Genomic DNA, 24,300 nt, shown 5'->3' with positions numbered 1-24,300 from the left:
GCACGGAGCCGCAGCTCCCTTAGCTGCTACAGCCCCCTTAGCTGCTACGGTGCCAGACTAGTGGCCTTAAGTTCTCGCCGCGAAAGCCTCCGTAGTCGGCGGCGGCGGCTGCTGACACTACAGCTCCCTTAGCTGCTATGGTGCTCGCTATTACGAGCCGCGATTGCGCCCTTCAGAACGGCCATCACACGTTTCTTGACACTGTGTTAGGCAGTTTATTTTATTTTATTTTTTTTCCAGTCAGTTAGCTGTTGCCTCAGCGCCCACCATTACTGCCTCTCCCTCCGCCATTTTTAGTGTTCTTTTTTCCGTCCCCTTTACGGGCGCCATTTTGTTTGTCCCGTTTTTTTCCCCGCCCTTTTTGTTTCATCTGTCCTGAACTAAATAAAGGGGGCTTCTTACCTTGAGCAGGCTTGCTTGTATGTGAGTTTTCAGATAGGACTAGTTAGCCCTACAAGAGTTCCCCTCTCACTAACTCATACTGCTGCCTATTGCAACACTGGCCCTCTGCAGCCTCTGATCGTACCTCAACTCGTGGCCGTCGCCCAGCCGGTTCCTACTGCACTAAAAACAACTTATTTGAGCTGTACATTCTGCTCCCTCCGTGGCCGTGTACCAAGGCGGTCTATACTGTACATCCTGCCCCCTCTGTGGCCGTGTACCAAGCCTGAAGTCTAGTCTGCATTATATTGACGCTGTTACCTTCGTACATTCTGCCCCCTCTGTGGCCGTGTACCAAGCCTGAAGTCTAGTCTGCATTACATTGACGCTGTTACCATCGTACATTCTGCCCCCTCTGTGGCCGTGTACTTAGCCATCTGCCAGTGCATTCTACCCCCTCTGTGGTCGTGTACTGTGCCTGTTCGGGTCTCTACATTCTGCCTCCGCTGTGGCCGTGTACTACACCCATAGTGAATATAAGATGGTGGAACAACCAGACATGTCTCAGACAGCCAAGCCACAACCAGCTAAGGCAACTAAGCCTAAGCATGCCAAAGCACTGGCAAACATCTTTCCAGCCACAGCAAGCCCAAGTGTCCACGCTATGCCTCTGTTCTGAATCCCACCGCAGCAGCCCAGGAACAGCTAACGAATATCTTTCATTCCCCCGCTGCATCTTCTGACGAGGAGGACTTTGCTGGTTTTCCTACTCAGCCAACACTTAGCCAGCCTCCTCCCGTGTTGCCGCCCAGGGCTTACCCTCCGACTCAGCCCACTGAGCCATCTACTCAGGCACAACCATCTGTTTCAACGGGGCTGCAGCTGTCTCATGATTTTCTTTCACAACTTCAGGGCATGCTGTCATTTTTCACTCAAATGCAGTCACCACCACAAGTCCCTGCCATACCTCAACGCACTATGGACCCACATGTATGTCATGAGGCAAATCCTTCCTGCTCCCCAAATCCCTTTGATGTAGCTAGAGGCAGATGTATTGAGGATGCTTCGTATGGGGAGGGCTCACCCTTTGCTGATCAGGCTGAAGGAGATGAATGGAGTGACTATTTGGAACACGAGGAGGATACATCGTATCGCTTGTTTAATACCGCAGATTATCAGCCCCTAGCTCGCAGGGTCGTTAACACCCTTGGTATCCAAGCTGCGCCCTCAACGGCTACTGCTCCAGCTATTAAAGTGGCCAGGGTTCTCAAATCCCCTGCACCAACGGAGCATTACATCCCGGTGCCGGATCCCATCGCTAAACTGGCCACCGAAGAATGGTCTCATCCATTCCAAACTCGCCGCTTCAAGAACCTGGCTGACAAACTTTACTCCCTAGCTCCTGACTTTGCCAACAAGCTGGCCGTCCCTGGCATAGACAAGCCGATCGCTAGCCTAGTTTCGCAATTTCTTTTGCCTAGGGAAGGAGAATGCCAACTAAAGGATGCTACCGAGCGAAGATTAGACTTCGCTCTCCGCAAAAATCATGAGGCCACCGCTTTCTCCATGCGAGCCTCCGCATCAGCTTCCATCTTCTCCAGGGCAGCAATGATGTGGACAGATAATCTTCTAGAGGACCCTACCCCTGATCCTGTTTCTCTCAGAAGGTCATTGATAAAGTTGCGCAAGATGGCGTTTGTAGCTGATGCCACTTTGGATGCCACTCAACTGGGGGCACGAGCCATGACGGCTCAGATAGTCGCTCAACGGACCCTCTGGCTGCGCCACTGGCAAGCTGACTCTACGGCCAGAGTGAATCTTTCTAGGGCTCCTTACTCCGGCTCTTTGCTCTTCGGCGAGGAAGCTCTAAAGGCAGTGCTGGTTGACCCCAAAGATGCTCACAAACCAGTGTTGGCCACTGTCAAGAACATCGATCATAGGCCTTTCAGGTGATTTCCTAACCAGCCCTTTCAAGGAACGCGGCCAGGAGGACGAGGCCGTGGCTCCCGATCCTATGACTCCAATTCCTTCAGGGGAACCTGGAACCGACGTTTCCAGGGCAGAGGTCAGTACCAAGGGCGCAGAGGTACCTCATCGTCCTCATATAGGGGAGGGTCTCGCGAGCGCAAACAGTATTAATGCACTTCCTGTTGGTGGCAGACTACTTATGTTTGGAGACCAGTGGCTGCGTCTAACTAAGGTCGCCTGGATCAGGGACCTTTTTCGTTCAGGCTATGCAATAGAGTTTTGGGCGACTCCACCAGACAAATTCCAGCCATCCCCTTGCCCCAGGACGCCAACCAGGCACATTATCATGCAGACAGCTATACAACACCTCTTGGACATAGCGGCAATAGAGCCAGTCCCTACAACAGAGAGGTCGGAAGGGGTGTACTCCCTCCTATTTGCTGTGCCCAAACGAGATTTGACATGGAGGGTGGTATTGGACCTTAAGTTCATCAACCGTTTTGTAACATACCGCAGATTCAAAATGGAATCCCTCCACTCCATCACTGAAAGCCTGCAAGAAGGAGACTTCCTGGTTTCTATCGACCTAAAGGAAGCGTATCTCCATGTGCCCATTTGCATAGCCCACAGAAAGTTTCTTCGGTTTGCTTTTGGCCCCCAGCATTTTCAATATAGAGTGATGCCGTTCGGCCTCTCTTCTGCTCCGCGAGTATTTACAAAAGTGCTTCTCACCTTAGTGGCTTACCTCCGGATTCAAGGGGTCCATCTCTACCCATATCTGGACGATATTTTAATACGGGGAAGCTTTAAGAAGCTGTCTCATCGTCATTTAACGCTCACCCTCAATGTTTTACAGGCCTACGGCTGGCTTGTCAACTTCGACAAAAGCCATCTTCAACCGACCCAATGCCTACTACACCTAGGGGCGATGTTGGACACCCTGCAGCCGATGGTGTTTCTATCTCCAGATCGCATAACTGCCATCACAAACATCGCGAGGTCCTTGATGCGACAAACTACCGCAGACGTCATGCTTCTAGCCAGGGCGCTCGGAATGTTCATCTCTACCATCCACATTGTGCCATGGGCTCGAGCCCACTCTCGCCACCTTCAGTGGGCTTTGTTGCCCTTTCAACAGGACATTACCAACTCCAATCATCGCACAGTTCCTCTGAGCCCCGCACTGCGTCTTTCATTCCGCTGGTGGACGAGGGTCCAACATCTTTCCAGAGGCACTCCGTTCAGAGAACCTTGCAGGACTGTTGTCACCACGGATGCCAGTCTCATCGGCTGGGGAGCACACTGCAACTCCCAGTATGTTCAGGGGGTTTGGTCCACAGCAGAGCAGGCTCAGAACATCAATTGGCTGGAGCTCAAGGCGGTCCACTTAGCTCTGCTTCATTTTCAGTCTCTGTTCCCTTTGGACCATGTCCTCATTCGAACGGACAACACGTGTGTAAAATCACATTTGAACAGACAAGGGGGCACCAGGTCCCGTCTTCTGCAGGACCTAGCTTTCCTCATCTTCGTCTGGGCAGAACAACATCTACAATCCCTAAAAGCAGAGCATCTCAGAGGGATTTGGAATGTGACAGCAGACTGGGTCAGCAGACAACAGGTCATTCCGGGAGAATGGAAACTTCATCCGACCATATTCCAGCGTCTCCAGCGTCGGTTCGGCGTCTTCTCGATCGACCTGTTTGCTTCCAGTCGCAATTACCAGCTTCCCAGATACTTTGCCAGATACCTGGACACAGCAGCGGAAGCAGTGGATGCTCTGTCCATACCGTGGCCAGACGGTCTTTTGTACGCCTTCCCTCCTATACCGCTGTTAGCCAAAACATTGCAGAAGGCGTGGAGCGAGAGGGCACAGTTGGTTCTGATAGCACCATATTGGCCACGCCGACCGTGGTTCTCGGATCTTCTTGCAATGTCGGTGATGGATCCTTGGACACTTCCATTCAGGCCAGATCTTCTATCCCAGGGTCCAGTATGGCATCAGGACCCCACTTGGCTCAATCTAACAGCGTGGCTTTTGAACGGGGACATTTGAGGTCGGCTGGACTGTCTGACGCTGTTATTGATATTATCTTAGCCTCGAGACGACCATCTACCACCCGTATTTATCAACCTACTTGGGTGGCTTTCTCCAAGTGGTGCCAATCTCACCACTGCGACCCATCCCAGGCCACTGTGTATCAGGTGCTGCAGTATCTCCATAGCGGTTTTATGATGGGACTCAGACCCAACACTCTATGTCGACATGCGTCCACTCTGTCGTCCATCCTTTCAGTCTCCTCCACTGGTGCCCCTATTTCCTCACATCCGTTCATTAAACACTTCCTCAGAGGCACTGCTTTACGTTCACCGGCTGTAGTACATCATTTTCCTTCATGGAGTCTGTCCAAGGTCCTACAAGCTTTACAACGCCCTCCGTTTGAACCCCTTAGGACTGTGCCTTTACGTCTACTGTCTTTCAAGGTCTTGTTCCTGGTCACCATCACTTCTGCCAGACGAGTTTCGGAACTGGGCGCATTGTCTTCTGCTCGCCATCTCTGTGTTTTTCACAAGGACTCTGTTGTGCTGAAAACTGACCCTTCCTTCCGTCCCAAGGTCAATTCAGTTTTCCATTGCAATCAGGACATTGTACTCCCTTCATTTTGCCCGAACCCTACTCATCCTCTAGAGAAGGCTTGGCATTCATTGGATGTTCGGAGGGCTCTCAAGACCTACCTGTCTAGGACCCAGGAGATTCAACGAATGGAGTTTCTATTTGTATCCTTTAATCCAAGGTCTATGGGGCATAAAGTAACTAATTCTACATTATCCCACTGGTTGCGAGCCTGTATTGCTTTAGCTTATGAAGCTCTTCAGCTCCCAGTTCCTGATAGTATCACGGCTCATTCCACCAGGTCAGCGGCTACTTCTGCTGCCTTTGCTACCAACGCCCCTGTTGCTGATATTTGCAGAGCAGCTGTTTGATCTACTCCACACTCGTTTATAAGGCATTATAAAATAGATCGTTATGCCTCTGCCGATCCTTCTTTTGGCAGACGAGTGTTGCAACAGGTTCTTAATGATAATTAGCATGTAGGTGATCCCTCCCTATTATGGGCTGCTTTGGTACATCCCGCAGTGATGGCCGGCCTCCTATGGAAAATGGACCATTGGTCTCACCTGAAGGGTGATTTTCATATGAGGACGGCCATCACGGCCCTCCCAGTTGGAGGATGTATAAATATTTTATTGAACCGTTATATATTACTGTTACGCTATTGCATTTAAAGTTACTAGTGAAGTCAAGACTGCTAGTTCTGTTATATCGCTATGTTAGAGTCATGTTACTATGCATGTTGTTTTCCTGTTGGCAGGCCTGTCGGCCCTGTTTTTCTATTTTTAGATATTTTTCTATAGACTCGCTGCGAATGAACTGGAGAGTGGGAGGGGCCTGACGCCCCTAGTCTTGACTTCAAAAAACATTCTTGTCTTCGCACGATAGGTGGAGCTAATACCCGCAGTGATGGCCGTCCTCATATGAAAATCACCCTTCAGGTGAGACCAATGGTCCAATTTGTTCCTCCTGTTGCCTGAGGCAGGAAAAAACCCTAACATTTCACAGGAAGCTCTGTGGTACTCTCACCCAGAGTGTCAATTTGTTTTTCCTGCTTTGTTTGAGCAGTACTGTTTTTGCCTAGCTCTCCAATCCTGACCTGTTCTATTTAATAGTTATTTACTTTTTTTGTTGGTCCTTACCAATTTAGGTATTATTTATCTGTCTTTGGGTGTGATTGGAAGTGATTTTCAGGTAATTCGTTTTGTTAATTTTAGATGTTAAAAAACTATTCTTGAAACAGGTGAGGTTCCTGGATTATACACAACAGAAGAATTAGAACCACTCCTGTCACCTCTGAAAGATCAAGCATCACAAGATGGATTTATAGGACCAGTTTTTAACTATTTTACTTACAGTAAGTGAATCATATAATGTATTTATGTATGTGAGTCATGGCAAAGGAATGTGTGGAGAAATTTGGCAATTTTATAAGGAGATATGAAAAAATGATAGTAGAATTTGATACTCATTAGGTTATATAAACACGTAATAACTGCTGTCTTATTGGGTGGTTTTACAAATAGCATCTATGTAGCTCAGAAGTGAGTTTTAAATTCTCCAATGGGCACTACTACATCTCTAAGTGGGTATTGTCTTCCTCTCCTATTGCTTGAGACAGAAAAGTGTCAGCACTCTTCCTTCTGAGCCCCTCCCATGGAGTGTTAGTTTTCCTGCCTCGCTTAAGCAGTACTGCTTTTGCCTGTCTCTTCAGTTCAGTAATTTTTTAATTAACGTACATTTCATTTACCCATTTCAAGTCTGTCTCCTTGTGTTCTGCATGTCTTGGGGGTAATTGGTCTTAATTTATGTTTATGCTAAATTAATTGGGAGAATTTGAGCAGTATGAGTGTGGGTTGGTTGGCATCCGTTTTGTCTGTGAACCAGTCCCAAAGCTCTTATCCCCCTCAGTCCTGCAGCTGGGATTTTCCTATGCAGATGATTATTTTTTAAAAAAAAAAAAATCTAATGAATTAATTGTCTGGTTTTTGTGAAAAATTAACTACTTAAACATGATCCACTACTATGTTAAATTACCTAATGTTTTTAAAAAAGAAGGAATCCATGTGATTCTGTCTTCTGCCTTTTATCTCCGCTGTCAGTTCCTTTTAAAAATCATTTCATTTGGTCTCATTTCCTTTAAAAACTTCTACAGCGACAAAATGTCAAAACATTTAATAAAAGGGGAGACCTGATTAGAGTTAGAGAGGCAGTGAGTTCCATGGCAAATCGAGGTGCGGTAGCACTATCGGCCCGTCCTGAGAAAGAGAAGATGGTTGCGGCTACAAATCAGGCGTATGGTAGTGCCCGTCATTTTGAAAAGAAAAAAAGTTGAAAACTTCATAGCACGGTCCACATAAATCCATGGTAGCAGATAGACAGCAGGGGAGCACCTTCAAACACAGCCCTGCAGCAGCAGCAGTGACAACTAGAAAAAACCAGCCTTCCACATCTGGCACAATAAAAGAGGTAATTCCACAGATGGACTTTGTGCTCAGGAAGGCAGCTTACATGGATTCCTGCATTGAGCAGTTGAACTTGATGGCCTTATAGGCCCCTTCCAACTCTACTATTCTTTGATTCTATGATTCTGTGCCTTGGAAACAATTCAGAGTGTGCCTCCAAAGGGTCTAAAACTTCATTTCCTGGAGTTGATGTAAACAGACTCCTGACAATATGGAGAAGCTTGAATCCAGGAGACGCTGAGAAAAGGAGACTTCCTCTCCTCAGTCAACTTGAAGGAAGCCTACTTACACGTCCCCAGAATCTTCAGTCAGTGAAACCACAGCAGCAGAAAAAGTCTGCTGCTAACACTGGGCAAGAACAGCTACAGCATAGCACAGGTATGTGAAAGTAATGGAATTTGATGCCACCTCTGGTCAAATGTAGGTACTACAGCAAATATAAGAAATGTGATGGAGTCTGCTCCCACCTTCATTAACCATTTGGAACAGCAGCAACTAGCACCTTTAAGTTTGAATGCTGAGGCTGTTACATCAGAGAGGCAGTAATAGCTGATATCTCAGCAGAGCTAGCCACAATAAGACAATCCATTCAGGCAAATAGTGGTGTAAGGCAGCAGATGGGAAATTTAATCCAGCCAATTCCTGTTGTTCAGTTACCTGGGCATCCACGTATGCCTCAAGATCCGGATGATGTGGCTTGAGGGAGATTGCAGAGAGGGGCACTTGCAGAAAATTCAACTAAATTCTCCATTAGCAAATGATGTACAGATGCTGGATTGTGATGCTTCAGATTATTTTGCAGGGATCTAAGGATGCTGAATGGAGTAAGGGTTCAGAGGTGGATGATCACTCTACCTCAAGGTTCCTCTACCGAGCAGAGCAGAGGGAGCCGTTTCAGCTGGTCTGCAGGAGTGGAGATACAAGCAAGCAAGCCAGCTTTCGGAGAGTGAGCGAATAGAGTGAGTGAACAGGGAGAGCAAACAAGACTTTGACAAAGAAGTTCGACGGGGAGGTCAAGAGGGAGGTCCCTAAAGAAAATAATTTTAAAAATGCTAATTCTTCTTGTATGTTGCACCGCATACCAGTGGGACTCTCAAGTTTACCCTGAAGTAGGACAGGACAAAGCACAGGCCACTCCAAAACAAGTAGTCAGAAAGAAACAAAAGGTAGAAGAGAGTATGAATGGGAAGGATACCCCAGTGGTTGTGACCTGCAAGGTGTTTGCCATGTTTGTTTTCTTACCAGAGAACAACATGGTATACACATGCAACAAGTGCAAGCTTGTGGTACTGTTGGAAGAAAAAGTGAGAGGCCTGGAATGGTGGGTGGCGACACTGAGGACTATAAGAGAAGATGAAGAGTTCTTAGACAGAACATTGAAACAACAGCAGCAAAGAAAAGTGGTGGTGAAAGAACAACATCATATGGTAGCAGAGGAGACTGCTTTGGAGAGGAACAACGAAGTGGAGGAAACTCCATGGAAAAGGGTGACAGTTAGGAGCAGAAGAGCTAGAAGACACCCTTCAGCAGTGGAACTATGGAACCGCTTTCAACCACTCGAGAATGAGACTAGATGACAGCCTGTGGTGGAAGAATTATAGGAAACCCCGTGCGACAACAAGCAAGAGGCTGAAGCTCAATCAAGCAGGGGCAATGAAACCACACCCCACAACAAGAAGAGAAGAGTACTAGTAGTGGGAGACTCCCTGCTGCGTGGGATCAAAACCCAAGTATGCCAAGAAGATCTGTGGACTAACCAAGTATGCTGTCTACCAGGGGGATGGGTTAGAGATGTGATGGAAGGGTTGCCATCACTCATCAAGCCCACCGACAGATATCCCTTTCTCCTCATCCATGTGGGAACAAATGATACTGCCAAATGGAGCTATGAAGTGTCAGGCTTAGGTGGGCAACACAGCCATTTCCAGACAGGACAGTAGGAGTTAAGGAAAGAGTTAAGCCATTAATTGAGAGCACTTGGGAGAAACGCCCAAGGTCAGGCTGCAGCTGTAACAGATCAAAGAAGCAGCAATAAAAGGCTTGAGTAAGCACACAGAGGTGTGGGGGTAATAGGAATGCGTTATAGTTGGTTGGAGAGAGAGAGCGAAGGAGCACAGTGTGACAAACCTATTGAAACAAGTAAAGTTTTTCTTCCTGAACGTCTTGGCTGGTGGTCTATTATTTCATCCTGCAGCAGGCATAACTAAGCATGCTAAAACGCTACTGGACTTCTGGTTCTGCTGGTCCATTGAAGCTGTACACTCTACAAAGGGTTATGGGCCCAGCTCCACACCAGTAACAACCAGTTTGCTACCAGTAAAGAAAGCTTGTGCTACGCCGGACAACCAAAGGAAGCTGAGCCGGAGAGCTGGTGAGCTGTGGGAGAGCGGCAAAGCAGCGGCAGAGGATTGTGTTGCCAGGAAACCAAAGTGATAAGGAAGTCTGCGAGAATGGCTGGAGTAACTTTGGCTGGCATTCCACTGGAACATCTCTCGGAACGAAATTACTCATGCTGGCGGCTGCGGATGCAAGCCTATCTAAACAGAGAGGATTTATGGAAAGTAATTGACCAACAACCCCCCTCTGTTCCACCACCTGCAGAATGGCTACGCTGTGACGAAAGTGCAAAGTCATTAATAATCTTGGCTGTCGGAGACTCGCAACTATTACATCTAAGAGGTAAAAATACTGCTAAGGAAATGTGGACTACTTTAAAAGACTATTATGTTCAAGCAACAGCTAGCAGTAGAATTAGTCTTGCGAGACAACTGTACAGAATGCAGCTAACAGACGAAGTGACAATGTCAGAACACTTAATGAACATTGCAAGTCTCTTTGCAGAATTACAGGAAAGGGGCATGGAACATACGGAAACACAACAAATTTATATCACTCTTTCAACACTCAATGACTCTTGGAATCCTGTCATAAGCGCCCTTGAAGCGATGCCCGATTCTGGACTTTCGGTTCGATATGTTGCAGACAAACTGAAACAAGAATGGGAGAGAAGAAAAGAAACAAAACAAAGGCAAGAGGGACGGATCGAAAGGAGTGAAAGAAAAGAAAAGACTGAGATAAAGGCTTTTGGGACTAAAGCATGTTACAACTGCGGCTCCTTGCATCATCTAAGGCGGGACTGTGACTTACTGAGAAGGAGGAGGGATGGAAGAAAACCCTCACACGTGCAGTTGGTGAGTGCAAAGACAAAGAATGAAAAAGACATTGTAAACAGAGACAATAGTATGTGGGTCTTGGACTCAGGTTCCACCCATTCACTCATAAAAGATAAAAGTTTATTTAAAACAATGGTGCCAGCTGAGGAAGACGTGAGTTTAGCTGATGGTACTAAACAACGGGTGATGGGTAAGGGTACTGTACAGATATATGCTTTACAGACAATAATGACAAATGTTTTATTTGTGCCCACTTTAACTAACGACATTCTGTCAGTTTCAAAACTATTGGAAATGGGTTATAGTGTGTTATTCAGTAACAAGAAATGTGAAATAATGAAAAAGGGAAAGGTGTGCCTAAAGGGATATTGTAAAGAATCCATGTTCTATGTAAAAGTAAACCCTACAGCACAGGCCTCACTAGTGACGCATAAGAAAACCCATGATAAATGTATCCATGAATGGCACCGAAGGCTGGGGCATGTAAATTATGAGACTGTGAAAAAGGCAGCTCAATTCAGTGCTGATGTACAACTAAAAGACTGCAAGCAATACATGCAGTGTGAAGTATGTCAGCAAACAAAGGCCACTATAGCTCCAATTAACAAAGTAGCTGAAAGAAATACTGATAAACCAAATCAAACTATACATGTTGATTTAGCGGGACCATTTCCCAAAACGCAAGGTGGTGCTAGATATTTTCTCGTGATTGTTGACGATTATTCAAGATATTGTCATGTAAATTTACTAAAAACAAAAGATGAGGCTGCAGAGAAATTAAAACGTTTTTTGACCAGAGTGGAAGTACAGCATGGCACACAGGTACAACAGATTAGATCTGACCAGGGCGGGGAGTTCACTGGAAAGTCCCTGGAACAATATTTTGAAAAGAAAGGAATAAACCATGCTGTAACCGCCCCATTTTCACCGCATCAGAATGGGACAGCTGAAAGGAAAAACAAAACATTGCAGGATGCTATGAGAGCAATGTTAAAGGATTCAGGCCTTGCTCAATCTTTCTGGGGAGAAAGTTTAATGTATGCTACATATATTCAGAATAGAGTACTGCATAGAACTATAGCCATGTCACCATATGAAATGTTGTACAAAAGAAAGCCCAGATTACAACACATACTGAGATTTGGTTCCCCATGCTGGGTGCATGTTCCCAAGGGAAAGAGAAAGGGAAAATTGGCTCACAGAGCGAAAAAGGGATATGTGTTGGGGTTTCAACATGTTAATTACCGTGTGTGGGTTCCACAGGATGGTAGTGTAACACTCAGCAGGAGTGTTAGAACACAAGAACAAGACTCAGAGAACCACAAAACATATGTAAATCTAGATTGCAGTGACACAAATGGCATAAATGCAACAGAGCCTGCTCAACAGATAAAACAGGAAAGGGAAGAAACACAACAGGAGATAAAGAAAAGCAGTTCTGATTCCAATAGCAGTGCATCAAGCACAGACACAGAAACAGAACAGGAACAAGAAACAGAAACATTAAGGAGGTCAACACGACAAAACATAGGGAAACCGCCAGAACGTTTCCAAGTATCAGCCATACAGGGTGAGACAAACAGTGAGGAAAACAAACAGTGCAAAGTAATAACAGACAGTGATACCCTGTTCATAAATAGCATAAGAGCACGAATGGCAAAGTATGCTCAAGAAGGTGACAGTGACTGTGCATATATGTGTTAAATGTGTTCATCCTCAAAAGAATGTAGAAAAGTGAAAAAAAATGCCTGAAGACTGTAAAATGTAAAGCAATGTAACTTTGTAACCAAAGAACTATACTTATACTGTAAAATTGTAAATTGCAATGTCTGTCTGGAAGGTGGGGGCTGTCAGGCTTAGGTGGGCAACACAGCCATTTCCAGACAGGACAGTAGGAGTTAAGGAAAGAGTTAAGCCATTAATTTAGAGCACTTGGGAGAAATGCCCAAGGTCAGGCTGCAGCTGTAACAGATCAAAGAAGCAGCAATAAAAGGCTTGAGTAAGCACACAGAGGTGTGGGGGTAATAGGAATGCGTTATAGTTGGTTGGAGAGAGAGAGCGAAGGAGCACAGTGTGACAAACCTATTGAAACAAGTAAAGTTTTTCTTCCTGAACGTCTTGGCTGGTGGTCTATTATTTCATCCTGCAGCAGGCATAACTAAGCATGCTAAAACGCTACTGGACTTCTGGTTCTGCTGGTCCATTGAAGCTGTACACTGTACATGAAGAAATCACATCAGACTTTGAAGCTCTGGGAAGGCAACTCAAGGACTTTGGGGCCCAGATAGTTTTCTCATCCATCCTTCCAGTACTTAGAAGAGGAGTAGAAAGGGAAAGAAAAATACTCCATGTGAATGAATGGCTACGAAGGTGGTGCCTATGTGAGAGATTTGGATTCTGTGACCATGGGCTATGCTACCTGGAAGATGGACTGCTGGCAAGTGATGGGTTGCATCTCACAAGGACTGGAAAGAATGTGTTTGGCTACAGCATGGAGAAGTTCATCAGGAGGGCTTTAAACTGAATCCTAAGGGGGAGGGAGATGTAAACTTCATGGTAATGACTGATGAAGGCTTGTGCACAGTAACAGGAACAGAGAGATCAGCTTTAATAGGGCCTAGTAACAGTCCTCAGAAAAATATAGTAAGGAAGCCAAGCCATAAATCACATGGGAAACAAGCAGGACGAACTTGAACTCTTAATACAGGGTAATTACAATTTGATAGGTATCACTGAAACTTGGTAGGATGACTCCCATGACTGGAATACAGCAATTGAAGGATATAACTTAAAAAGGGAGGTGGAGTTGCGCTATATGTTAAAAATAGATATCCCTGCACAGAAATACAGGAAGATGAGCTTGGTAGGTCCACTGAGAGTATCTGGATTAAAATTAATGGGGCAAGTAATAAAAGGAATGTGGTGCTTGGAGTCTACTACCGACCACTCAATCAAGGAGAAGATGAGAATGTAACTTTTGAAAGCAAATTGCCGATGTTTCAAGGAGGTATGATGTAGTAGTAATGGGGGACTTCAATTATCTTGATATCTGTTGGGATATGGCCTGGATGCTGTGCTTCATAGATATAAAATAGAGCTCCAGATTCCAGCATCAACCTGCTTTGTTCCATCTCCATGGTCTTGAAATCTAGAGAAGCACAAACTGATTCAGGAGGCAATTCACTATCTGTTGCAGATGGCGGAAATCAAACGAGTGCCACGAGAACAGAGATTCTTTGGCATTTATTCCATGCTCTTCATCTTATTGAAGAAAGGGATGCCTGGTTAATGGTTTTAGGCCTAAAGTATCTGAACAGGATTGTAAGTTATTGGAAGTTTTGCATAGCAACGCATAAGGAGGCACGGAGAACGACAACTAGAGCTAGGGCCTTCTCGGTGGTGGCCCCCGAACTATGGAACACCCTCCCTGACGAGATACGCCTGGCGCCTTCTCTGTTATCTTTTCGGCGCCAGGTAAAGACCTACCTCTTTGCCCAGGCATTTTAAAAATTTAAAAATTGAATTTAAATTTGGAATTTGGAATTTTAATTATGTTTTATTGTGTACTGTATTGTATTTACATCCGCTTGTATTTTAATCTGTTTTATTATGCTGTTCACCGCCCTGGGAGCTTATTGCTATAGGGCGGTCTAGAAATGTAATAAAATAAATAAATAAAATAATAAATAATGTCTATATGGGAAGTGCTGCAACTGCAGGATTATTTGGCCTCCATAGATCTAACGGAGGCCTATCTGCATATCCCAATACATCCACATCATAAAAAGTTTCTATGCTTCACATATGCAGACCAGCATTACCAATACAGGGCAATCCCCTTTGGATTAACTTCAACATCAAGGGTCTTCATGAAAATCATGGTGACCCTTGTGGCTTATTTGCATCAGGAGGAGATTCACCTTCATCCATATTTATATGACATATTGATATGCCTCAGAACAGTCCAGCCTGGATATTTGGACATTCATGTGACTTTGTCATCTTTGAAGGATCATTTGTTTCTAGTGAACGTTGCAAATGTAATCTGACTCCCAACTCAGAAGTTGCAGCATTTGGGAGCCTCTATAGATACAAGTCAGGAGACAATACCGTTGTTAGAGGAGAGGAAGATAAAGATAAAGCCAGCAGTGACACTGTTTCTGTGGAAGAACTTAGAAGATATAATGATGTTGGCAAAGGTGTTGGGAATGTTTATTTCCTGCATCCAGGGTTCCATATGTGGCTTTTGCAGTAGAAGTTTCTGCCATATCAAGTACAAATTGCATAGTATCATAACTTACATATCCATCTGACTACATAGCTGAGAGCATCTCTTTGATGGTGGAGAAAAGACAGCAATTTGCACAGAGGGATGCCCTGAATGGAGGTAGTAACAACAGACATGAGTCTGGTAGGCTAGGGAGCACACTGCAGGGGCCATATGGCCAATTCCTATGATGTGGCTTGGGTGCTGAGGAAAGTGAGCATAGAAAAGATACATATATTGGTGGCTCCACACTGGCCAATAAGGCCATGGTCTTCAGAACTGGTCAACTTGGCCATGCAAACCCTGTGGTTTCTCCTACATTAGCCAGATCTCTTGATACAGGGTCGCCTGGTACATCTGGTTCAAATTGGTTGAAATCTAGCAGCTTGGAAGCTGAATGGAAACAGCTACTGAAAGCAGGGTTGCAGTAGAGGTCATTACTACCATTTTGGCATCACAATGTCCATCTATAGTGAGAATATATCAATACGTTTGGGCAGTGTTTGTGCTCTGGGTCAGTAAACAGCATATGTGATCTGGAAAAGCTGGAAATGGAGAGCTTCCGTCTTTTCTGCTGGATGGGTTCAGCAAGGGTTGAGTCCAAAAACCCCGTGTGGGCAAGCTTCAGCATTAGTGTCAGTGTTATCTAGGTCTCCACATCAATTACGTGTATACACTCCTTATTTAAAACAGCTTATAAGAAGGGCAATGTTATCTAGCTATCCAGTTCATCACAGGTATCCCACATGGGATTTACACAAGGTTCTGAATGCTCTTCAGAAGCTACCTTTTGAGTTCAGCACCTCTGTGTATCATGTCTTACAAAGTTTGGTGTTTATTAGCGATAACATCAGTTTGAAGGATTTCAGACTGGGAGCCTTGTCTGTAGCAAAACATTTGTATTTCATAAAGACAGTGTGGTTCTGAGAACTAGTCTAACTTTTATTCCAAATGTAAACACTGCCTTTCACTGCCAGAATGAGTTGGTACTTCCCACCTTTTGTCTATGTTCTACATGTCTATTGAAGCATTCTTGGCATTCTCTTGATGTGCATAGAGCATTGAACGTTTACAGTAACAGAACAAAGTCAATTCAGACAGACAAATGTGTTATTTGTGTCTTTTCATCCAATCATTTTGGGGAAGAAGCTCAAGTCTACTACATTGGCATGGTGGATTAAAGCATGTATTTCTTAGGATTACAGCACTCTTCACTTAATGCCACTGAAGGGTGTTATGACACATTCAACAAGGGCTGCTGCAGCTACAGCTGCATGTTCAGTGAATGCACCACTTCTAGAGATTTGCTGAGCAGCCAAGCACTTTTACAAAGCACTACAAAATAGATCTGTATGCTTCTGCAGAAGCAGTGTTTGGGAGGCAAGCCCTCCAACAAGATCTACTTAATGATTAATCATATTAAACCCACCCTAAAGAAATTTGGTCACCTTTGGAACATCCTGCTTGGGGGTGTCTTAGTGCCCACTGGAAAGGTAACCAATTTATTCACCTGAAGTGTGCTTCTCAGGGGGCACCAGGACACCATCAAGGCCCACCCTGGAGTGCTTCAGTTTTTTAGTAATGGAAATATAAGTTATGTGAGTGCATCTAGGGAATGATCATACAAATTCAGGTTTCTGTTGCTGTTGTGTTTTCTTTCCAAAACTTTAATCTTGTTTGAGTTGCAATTGTTGTTCTCTTGATTCTTTTGGATAGTTTTCTTATATTCAGGATTGGCCAGAGGGTGAACTAACACTCCATCAGAGGGGCTCAGGTAGTCCTTGGAGTGTTAACTCTTTCCTGCCTGAGGCAGTAGGAGAGGAATACTATACCCGCTTGGTAGTGTCCTAGTGCCCCCAGAGAAACACACTTCAAGTGAGTAAAATGGTTCCATCCTGGTTGGTTGTCTGCAGCTTGTGGTTACGATGTAAAGGAACCAGTGTTTGTTTATAAAATTTCATACTCATCCTGCACCATAAGGTCCTAGGGTGTGTTACAACATAATATGGAATTATATAATCAGATACTATTATTATAAAAAGCACTTTGCAAGCATACATGAACAAGCTTCTGTGGATCCCAGACATTGTGCTTTTGTTTGTATTCTTTTAAGGTCAACATGGTTCTAGTCATTTATTTATTTATTTATTACATTTATATACCGCCCAATAGCTAAAGCTCTCTGGGCAGTTTACAGCATAAAGTCATGAAACTTTACTGCAGTCATAACATCCAAGGAATGCATTTTTATAGCTATATAATTCTAAACTGTCATGTGAGATGGTAACAGGACATTTAATATTTTAAATAAAATGTTGCCTAATTTTTAGGAATTCAACAGAATCTTCATGTTGTGTTGATTATGGATTCTACTAATCTGAATTTTACAATAAACTGTGAAAGTAATCCTGCACTTCATAAAAAATGTCAGGTTCTCTGGATGGAGAGTTGGTCTGAAAGCAGTATGAGAAAGGTAAGTGCTGCCAAACTTACACAGGCAATTAAGAAAACACATTTTTGTAAAATGTGTTTATTTTATTTACAGTGTTTATAGCCTGCTCTGCATTGAATAGCTTCAGTCCCAGAGCAGAAACAAAATAAAATAAATAGAAAAAATATACAAAAGTTACAAAAGCATATAAACAAGTCTAATTAACAAATTAACAATTCTGTCAGAAGGGAGATTAGCAAAATTAAAAGGACAAAAAGTAAAACTTGCAGTTTAACTTGCAACATTCAAACATTAAACACATAAATGGTCTTAGCAAAAGCTTCCATTCCATTTGTCGGTTATGGCAACCCACTCACTCACCCTCTCTCACACATAAAGAGGGCCTCACTGTGTGCCCGCAGATTCTTACTCTGTGGCTTTTGAGCAATTTAGCAGCTTTCACCCCCCACCCCATCCAGGCTGTCACCCGAGTGGTATGAATCATTGCCCATAAGCATCCATAGCAAGAACCTTCCACTTCTGGTCCATAGTAGCAACAGAACAAAACATACACACAAAAAAGAGCAACAGCTGATGTTCCTCTCCCCTTCCCAATCCCAACAAAACTCATGGGCCTTAAGGGCAGTGAGGTGGTAGAGAGAGTTATGCAGGTGTATTTGCTGGCTGCTTCCATCTCTCTCCTCCTTACTAGCTGGCACAAACAGCATTTGGTCTGCTCCTACTTTAGTTGGTAATCTCTGGTTTTAAATGTTTATGTGGGTTTTTTGTATGTAAGTTTGGTTGTAAACCACTTTGATATTTTTTATGATAAAGTGGTATACAAATATTTTCATAATTAAATAAGTAAGTGCAGGACAAAACAAAAAACCCAAACAAAACAAAAACTATACAATATTGACACCCATGGCAGAGACTCATTCATCCAGCTGGGAACATAAGAACATAAGAAGAGCCTGCTGGATCAGGCCAGTGTCCCATCTAGTCCAGCATCCTGTTCTCACAGTGGCCAACCAGGTGCCTGGGGGAAGCCCGCAAGCAGGACCCGAGTGCAAGAACAGTCTCCCCTCCTGAGGCTTCCGGCAACTGGTTTTCAGAAGCATGCTGCCTCTGACTAGGGTGGCACAGCACAGCCATCACGGCTAGTAGCCATTGATAGCCCTGTCCTCCATGAATTTGTCTAATCTTCTTTTAAAGCCACCCAAGCTGGTGGCCATTACTGCATCTTGTGGGAGCAAATTCCATAGTTTAACTATGCGCTGAGTAAAGAAGTACTTCCTTTTGTCTGTCCTGAATCTTCCAACATTCAGCTTCTTTGAATGTCCACGAGTTCTAGTATCATGAGACAGGGAGAAAAACTTTTCTCTATCCACTTTCTCAATGCCATGCATAATTTTATACACTTCTATCATGTCTCCTCTGACCCGCCTTTTCTCTAAACTAAAAAGCCCCAAATGCTGCAACCTTTCCTCGTAAGGGAGTCGCTCCATCCCCTTGATCATTCTGGTTGCCCTCTTCTGAACCTTTTCCAACTCTAGAATATCGTTTTTGAGATGAGGCGACCAGAACTGTACACAGTATTCCAAATGCGGCCGCACCATAGATTTATACAATGGCATTATGATATCGGCTGTTTTATTTTCAATACCTTTCCTAATTATCACTAGCATGGAATTTGTCTTTTTCACAGCTGCCGCACACTGGGTCGACATTTTCATTGTGCTGTCCACTACAACCCCGAGGTCTCTCTCCTGGTCGGTCACCGCCAGTTCAGACCCCATGAGCGTATATGTGAAATTCAGATTTTTTGCTCCAATATGCATAATTTTACACGTGTTTATATTGAATTGCATTTGCCATTTTTCCGCCCATTCACTCAGTTTGGAGAGATCTTTTTGGAGCTCTTCGCAATCCCTTTTTGTTTTAACAACCCTGAACAATTTAGTGTCGTCAGCAAACTTGGCCAATTCACTGCTCACTCCTAATTCTAGGTCATTAATGAACAAGTTGAAAAGTACAGGTCCCAATACCGATCCTTGAGGGACTCCACTTTCTACAGCCCTCCATTGGGAGAACTGTCCATTTATTCCTACTCTGCTTTCTGCTTCTTAACCAATTCCTTATCCACAAGAGGACCTCTCCTCTTATTCCATGACTGCTAAGCTTCCTCAGAAGTCTTTGGTGAGGTACCTTGTCAAACGCTTTTTGAAAGTCTAAGTACACTATGTCCACTGGATCACCTCTATCTATATGCTTGTTGACACTCTCAAAGAATTCTAATAGGTTACTGAGACAGGACTTTCCCTTGCAGAAGCCATGCTGGCTCTGCTTCAGCAAGGCTTGTTCTTCTATGTGCTTAGTTAATCTAGCTTTAATAATACTTTCTACCAGTTTTCCAGGGACAGAAGTTAAGCTAACTGGCCTGTAATTTCCGGGATCCCCTCTGGATCCCTTTTTGAAGATTGGCGTTACATTTGCCACTTTTCAGTCCTCAGGCACGGAGGAGGACCCGAGGGACAAGTTACATATTTTAGTTAGCAGATCAGCAATTTCACCTTTGAGTTCTTTGAGAACTCTCGGGTGGATGCCATCCGGGCCCGGTGACTGGTCCATTAAGCCTAGAACTTCCTCTCTCGTTACCACTATTTGTCTCAGTTCCTCAGAATCCCTTCCTGCAAATGTTAGTTCAGGTTCAGGGATCTGCCCTATATCTTCCACTGTGAAGACAGATGCAAAGAATTCATTTAGCTTCTCTGCAATCTCCTGATCGTTCTTTAGTACACCTTTGACTCCCTTATCATCCAAGGGTCCAATCGCCTCCCTAGATGGTCTCCTGCTTTGAATGTATTTATAGAATTTTTTGTTGTTGGTTTTTATGTTCTTAGCAATGTGCTCCTCAAATTCTTTTTTAGCATCCCTTATTGTCTTCTTGCATTTCTTTTGCCAGAGTTTGTGTTCTTTTTTCTTCATTTGGACAAGACTTCCATTTTCTGAAGGAAGACTTTTTGCCTCTAAGAGCTTTCTTGACTTTGCTCGTTAACCATGCTGGCATCTTCTTGGCCCTGGCGGTACCTTTTCTGATCTGCGGTATGCACTCCAGTTGAGCTTCTAATACAGTGTTTTTAAACAACTTCCAAGCATTTTCGAGTGATGTGACCCTCTGGACTTTGTTTTTCAGCTTTCTTTTTACCAATCCCCTCATTTTTGTGAAGTTTCCTCTTTTGAAGTCAAATGTGACCGTGTTGGATTTTCTTGGCAATTGGCCAGTTACATGTATGTTTAATTTAATAGCACTGTGGTCACTGCTCCCAATCGGTTCAACAACACTTACATCTCGCACCAGGTCCCGGTCCCCACTGAGGATTAAGTCCAGGGTTGCCGTCCCTCTGGTCGGTTCCATGACCAACTGGTCTAGGGAATAGTCATTTAGAATATCTAGAAACTTTGCTTCTTTGTCATGACTGGAACACATATGCGGCCAGTCTATGTCCGGGTAGTTGAAGTCACCCATTACTACCACATTTCCTAGTTTGGATGCTTCCTCAATTTCATATCTCATCTCAAGGTCTCCCTGAGCATTTTGATCAGGGGGACGATAGATCGTTCCCAGTATTAAGTCCCTCCTGGGGCATGGTATCACCACCCACAACGATTCTGTGGAGGAGTCTGCCTCTTTTGGGGTTTCGAGCTTGCTGGATTCAATGCCTTCTTTCACGTATAGAGCGACTCCGCCACCAATACGTCTTTCCCTGTCCTTCCGATATAGTTTATATCCAGGGATAACCGTATCCCACTGGTTTTCTCCATTCCACCAGGTCTCCGTTATGCTCACTATATCAATGCTCTCCTCTAAGACCAAGCACTCCAGTTCTCCCATCTTGGTTCGGCGGCTCCTAGCATTACCGTACAGGCACTTGTAAGCAGTGTCTCTCTTCAAGTGTCTTTGGCACTTGTGGTTAGGCCTGTGGTAATTTTGCTCTTCTGAATTTATATCCTGTGCCCCTGCTCTCACAATGCCTACTTCTAGGCCTACCCCTTTTAAAATTTCATCATTTCTTTGGTTTTTATCCCAGGGGGGAGGTTTATTCCGAACCGGACCTTTCTCAGCTCCTGTCAGGTTTCCCCCCTCAGTCAGTTTAAAAGCTGCTCTGCTACCTTTTTAATTTTAAGTGCCAGCAGTCTGGTTCCATTCTGGTTCAAGTGGAGCCCGTCCCTTTTGTACGGGCCCGGCTTGTCCCAAAATGTTCCCCAGTGCCTAACAAATCTAAACCCTTCCACCCGACACCATCGTCTCATCCATGTGAAAGCCCACTGGAACAAAAATGTCTTGTTTCTGGAAAAGTTTCTGGAAAGTGCAGATAGTGGGGGCCTGTCATATCTCAATAGGAATCCTATTCCACAGAATAGGGGCAGACACACTGAAAGTCTTCCTTTAAGTTACTGTGGAAGAGGCTTCTGGTATCTTTGGAACTTTCAGGAGACCACAGTGACTTGCTGGGTACATTAGTGACAAGGTGGGTCTCTCAGGTGATCTGATCCTGAGCTGTACAGGGCCTTATATGATCCAACATCAAAACACATTTTCCTTTTGCGGATTGTTCAGCTCCATCTTCCCAGATTGCATAATTAGAGCCAGCCATACTAGCAGCATTCAGCACCAATTGTTAAGCTTGAAGTGAGTGGCACCCATGCAGTATTTCCTTGGTAAATTTCTAGTTTCCTTGGTAAATTTTCAATTCAGCTTCAGAATTTCTAGTTACAATAAAAGAATTTAGCAATGCTATTGCTTTTAAATTGTTTCACTTTTACATTTTAGATACCTGAAATGTTGTTTGCTGAATCAGATGAAAAAGGAAAAGGAGGTAAAATACCAAAGGAACGCAGAAAGAAAAATTCTGGTAAGATTTTTGCTTATTCCAGCTACTTTTAAAATGATAGTGTAGGGTTTTTTAGAAATTAGCAAGAAATATTAAAAATATTTGCACATTTAATTATGATCCATTATATTACAAAATGTGATTCCAATAGGTCAGTGGTGTTATTTGAATTTAGCTACCTTGGATAGAATTTCAGTAACAAAAATTATCTTTACCTAAATGTAAACATTACAGCTGAATGTCAAAAAGACTAAAGTAATGACAACAGAAGATTTATGTAACTTTAAAATTGACAATGAGGCCATTGAACTTGTCAAGGATTATCAATACCTCGGCACAGTCATTAACCAAAATGGAGACAATAGTCAAGAAATCAGAAGAAGGCTAGGACTGGGGAGGGCAGCCATGAGAGAACTAGAAAAGGTCCTCAAATGCAAAGATGTATTACTGAACACTAAAGTCAGGATCATTCAGTCCATGGTATTCCCGATCTCTATGTATGGATGTGAAAGTTGGACAGTGAAAAAAGCGAAGAGAAAAATCAACTCATTTGAAATGTGGTGCTGAAGGAGAGCTTTGTGCATATCATGGACTGTGAAAAAGATAAATAATTGGGTGTTAGAACAAATTAAACCAGAACTATCATTTGAAGCTAAAATGATGAAACTTTGGACATGTAATGAGAAGATAGGATTCACTGGAAAAGACCATAATGCTGGGAAAAATAGAAGAGAGACGAAAAAGAGGAAGGCCAAACAAGAGATGGATTGATTCCATAAAGGAAGCCATAGACCTGAACTTACAAGATCTGAATAGGGTGGTTCATGACAGATGCTATTGGAAGTCGCTGACTCATAGGGTCGCCATAAGTCGTGATCGACTTGAAGGCACATAACAACAACAAATGTAAACATGTTAATGTATTCCAGTTAATATAGTGAATTGTTAGTGGAGGTGTTGTCTAAATTTGTTCGGAAAAATAACTAATATTGCAGGATGAAAAAGGGGAAGAACTAACTATTCCAAATATAAACATATATTAGTTTATAAATCAAAGTAACAATTAGTTTATTGGATAAAGAATCCATTTTCTTCAAGAGTTAAAATAGAATAAACTTGCCTGAATGCACCATTCCATTGCTTGCTATTGTTAAACAGTAATTAATGGATATTAGGTATGAAGATAATATGGGATGTCCAAAATTGGGATAAGTCCAGCTAACAGAACAACCCTAACTCTTTTTGAAGACCAGCTGAGTGGGTTAGGATGGAGTGGAAGTGTCCCTCTACTGAGGGAGAGAAGAGGCTCCATTGGTGGGACAGAACATTCACCTTGTAGCCCTGAATTTGCTGGTGGAAATCTCAGCATGCATTTCTCCTGGGAAAGATGATATCAGGTGGGTAATTAGCTCCACTTAGTTGTTGAAGGCAGAAGAGCACTGCTGATTTTTGCAGGAACTTCCTGTTCTGTATAGCTTCCAGTTCAGTTCTCTTCTGCCTTCACACACAATGGTTGATCTCTGTCTCTGCTCTGTGTTCAGGCCTGGATATTTGTCTTCTGTATTTGTCTTATATCTTTTGCGTTTTTTCTCCTCCGACCTTACCTTTCCCGTTTCAAAGAAAAGAAAAGAAAATTCCCTTTCCCCCTTTTTTCTTTCCCCGGAGCCCTTCTGCGGTACGAGGCAAACCAAGAAAGGGATTCCCCTCTCTTCCTCTACCAGAACCAGGCAGGGGTGGGAAGTTGTAATAGGTGGCCTATGGGAAGGCTTAATGCCCCCTTTTTTCCTGGACTGGCTCACTACTGCTGCTCTCGGCCGTACGCCCCCCCATGCTGAACTTATTATTAGCGGAGATGGGAATTTAGCGGCAGCGTTTAAGGCATCAGCGCTCCTTTCCCATCTCTCAGAAGCAGCGCTTATTGTGCAAGCCTCAGGAGGAGTCCTCCTTCATCCTCCTAAGCCAGCGGCACGGCCTCACCTTAACAGCCACAACAAGACACACCAGCCCCCTCCCAATGAAGTATCAGTGGGAATGAAGATGCCTGATAGTGTTCAGCCCCCATAAGACCTGCTGCACGGTTGCACCATGGGGAAAGCAACCCGCAAATCT

The 24,300-nt window shown here is 44.0% G+C and overlaps 1 protein-coding gene across 4 annotated transcripts in view; it reads left to right on the top strand.

Moving 5' to 3' along the window:
• The window catches only part of DYNC2H1 (dynein cytoplasmic 2 heavy chain 1), a 438,789-nt gene that overhangs the window by 170,978 nt on the left and 243,511 nt on the right, over positions 1 to 24,300 (top strand). For all 4 annotated transcript variants that reach the window (XM_061628720.1, XM_061628719.1, XM_061628721.1 and 1 more), the window contains 3 exons: positions 6,204 to 6,317; positions 17,196 to 17,338; positions 22,131 to 22,212. In XM_061628720.1, coding sequence (XP_061484704.1) covers positions 6,204 to 6,317; positions 17,196 to 17,338; positions 22,131 to 22,212 — 339 coding nt within the window. The remainder of the gene's footprint in view (positions 1 to 6,203; positions 6,318 to 17,195; positions 17,339 to 22,130; positions 22,213 to 24,300) is intronic.

The sequence above is a fragment of the Rhineura floridana genome, chromosome 5 (genome assembly GCF_030035675.1).
Source record: "Rhineura floridana isolate rRhiFlo1 chromosome 5, rRhiFlo1.hap2, whole genome shotgun sequence".
Lineage (NCBI taxonomy): Eukaryota > Metazoa > Chordata > Lepidosauria > Squamata > Rhineuridae > Rhineura > Rhineura floridana.
The sequence above is the reverse complement of the archived record's forward strand: the minus strand, read 5'-3'. Positions and strand labels throughout refer to the sequence as shown.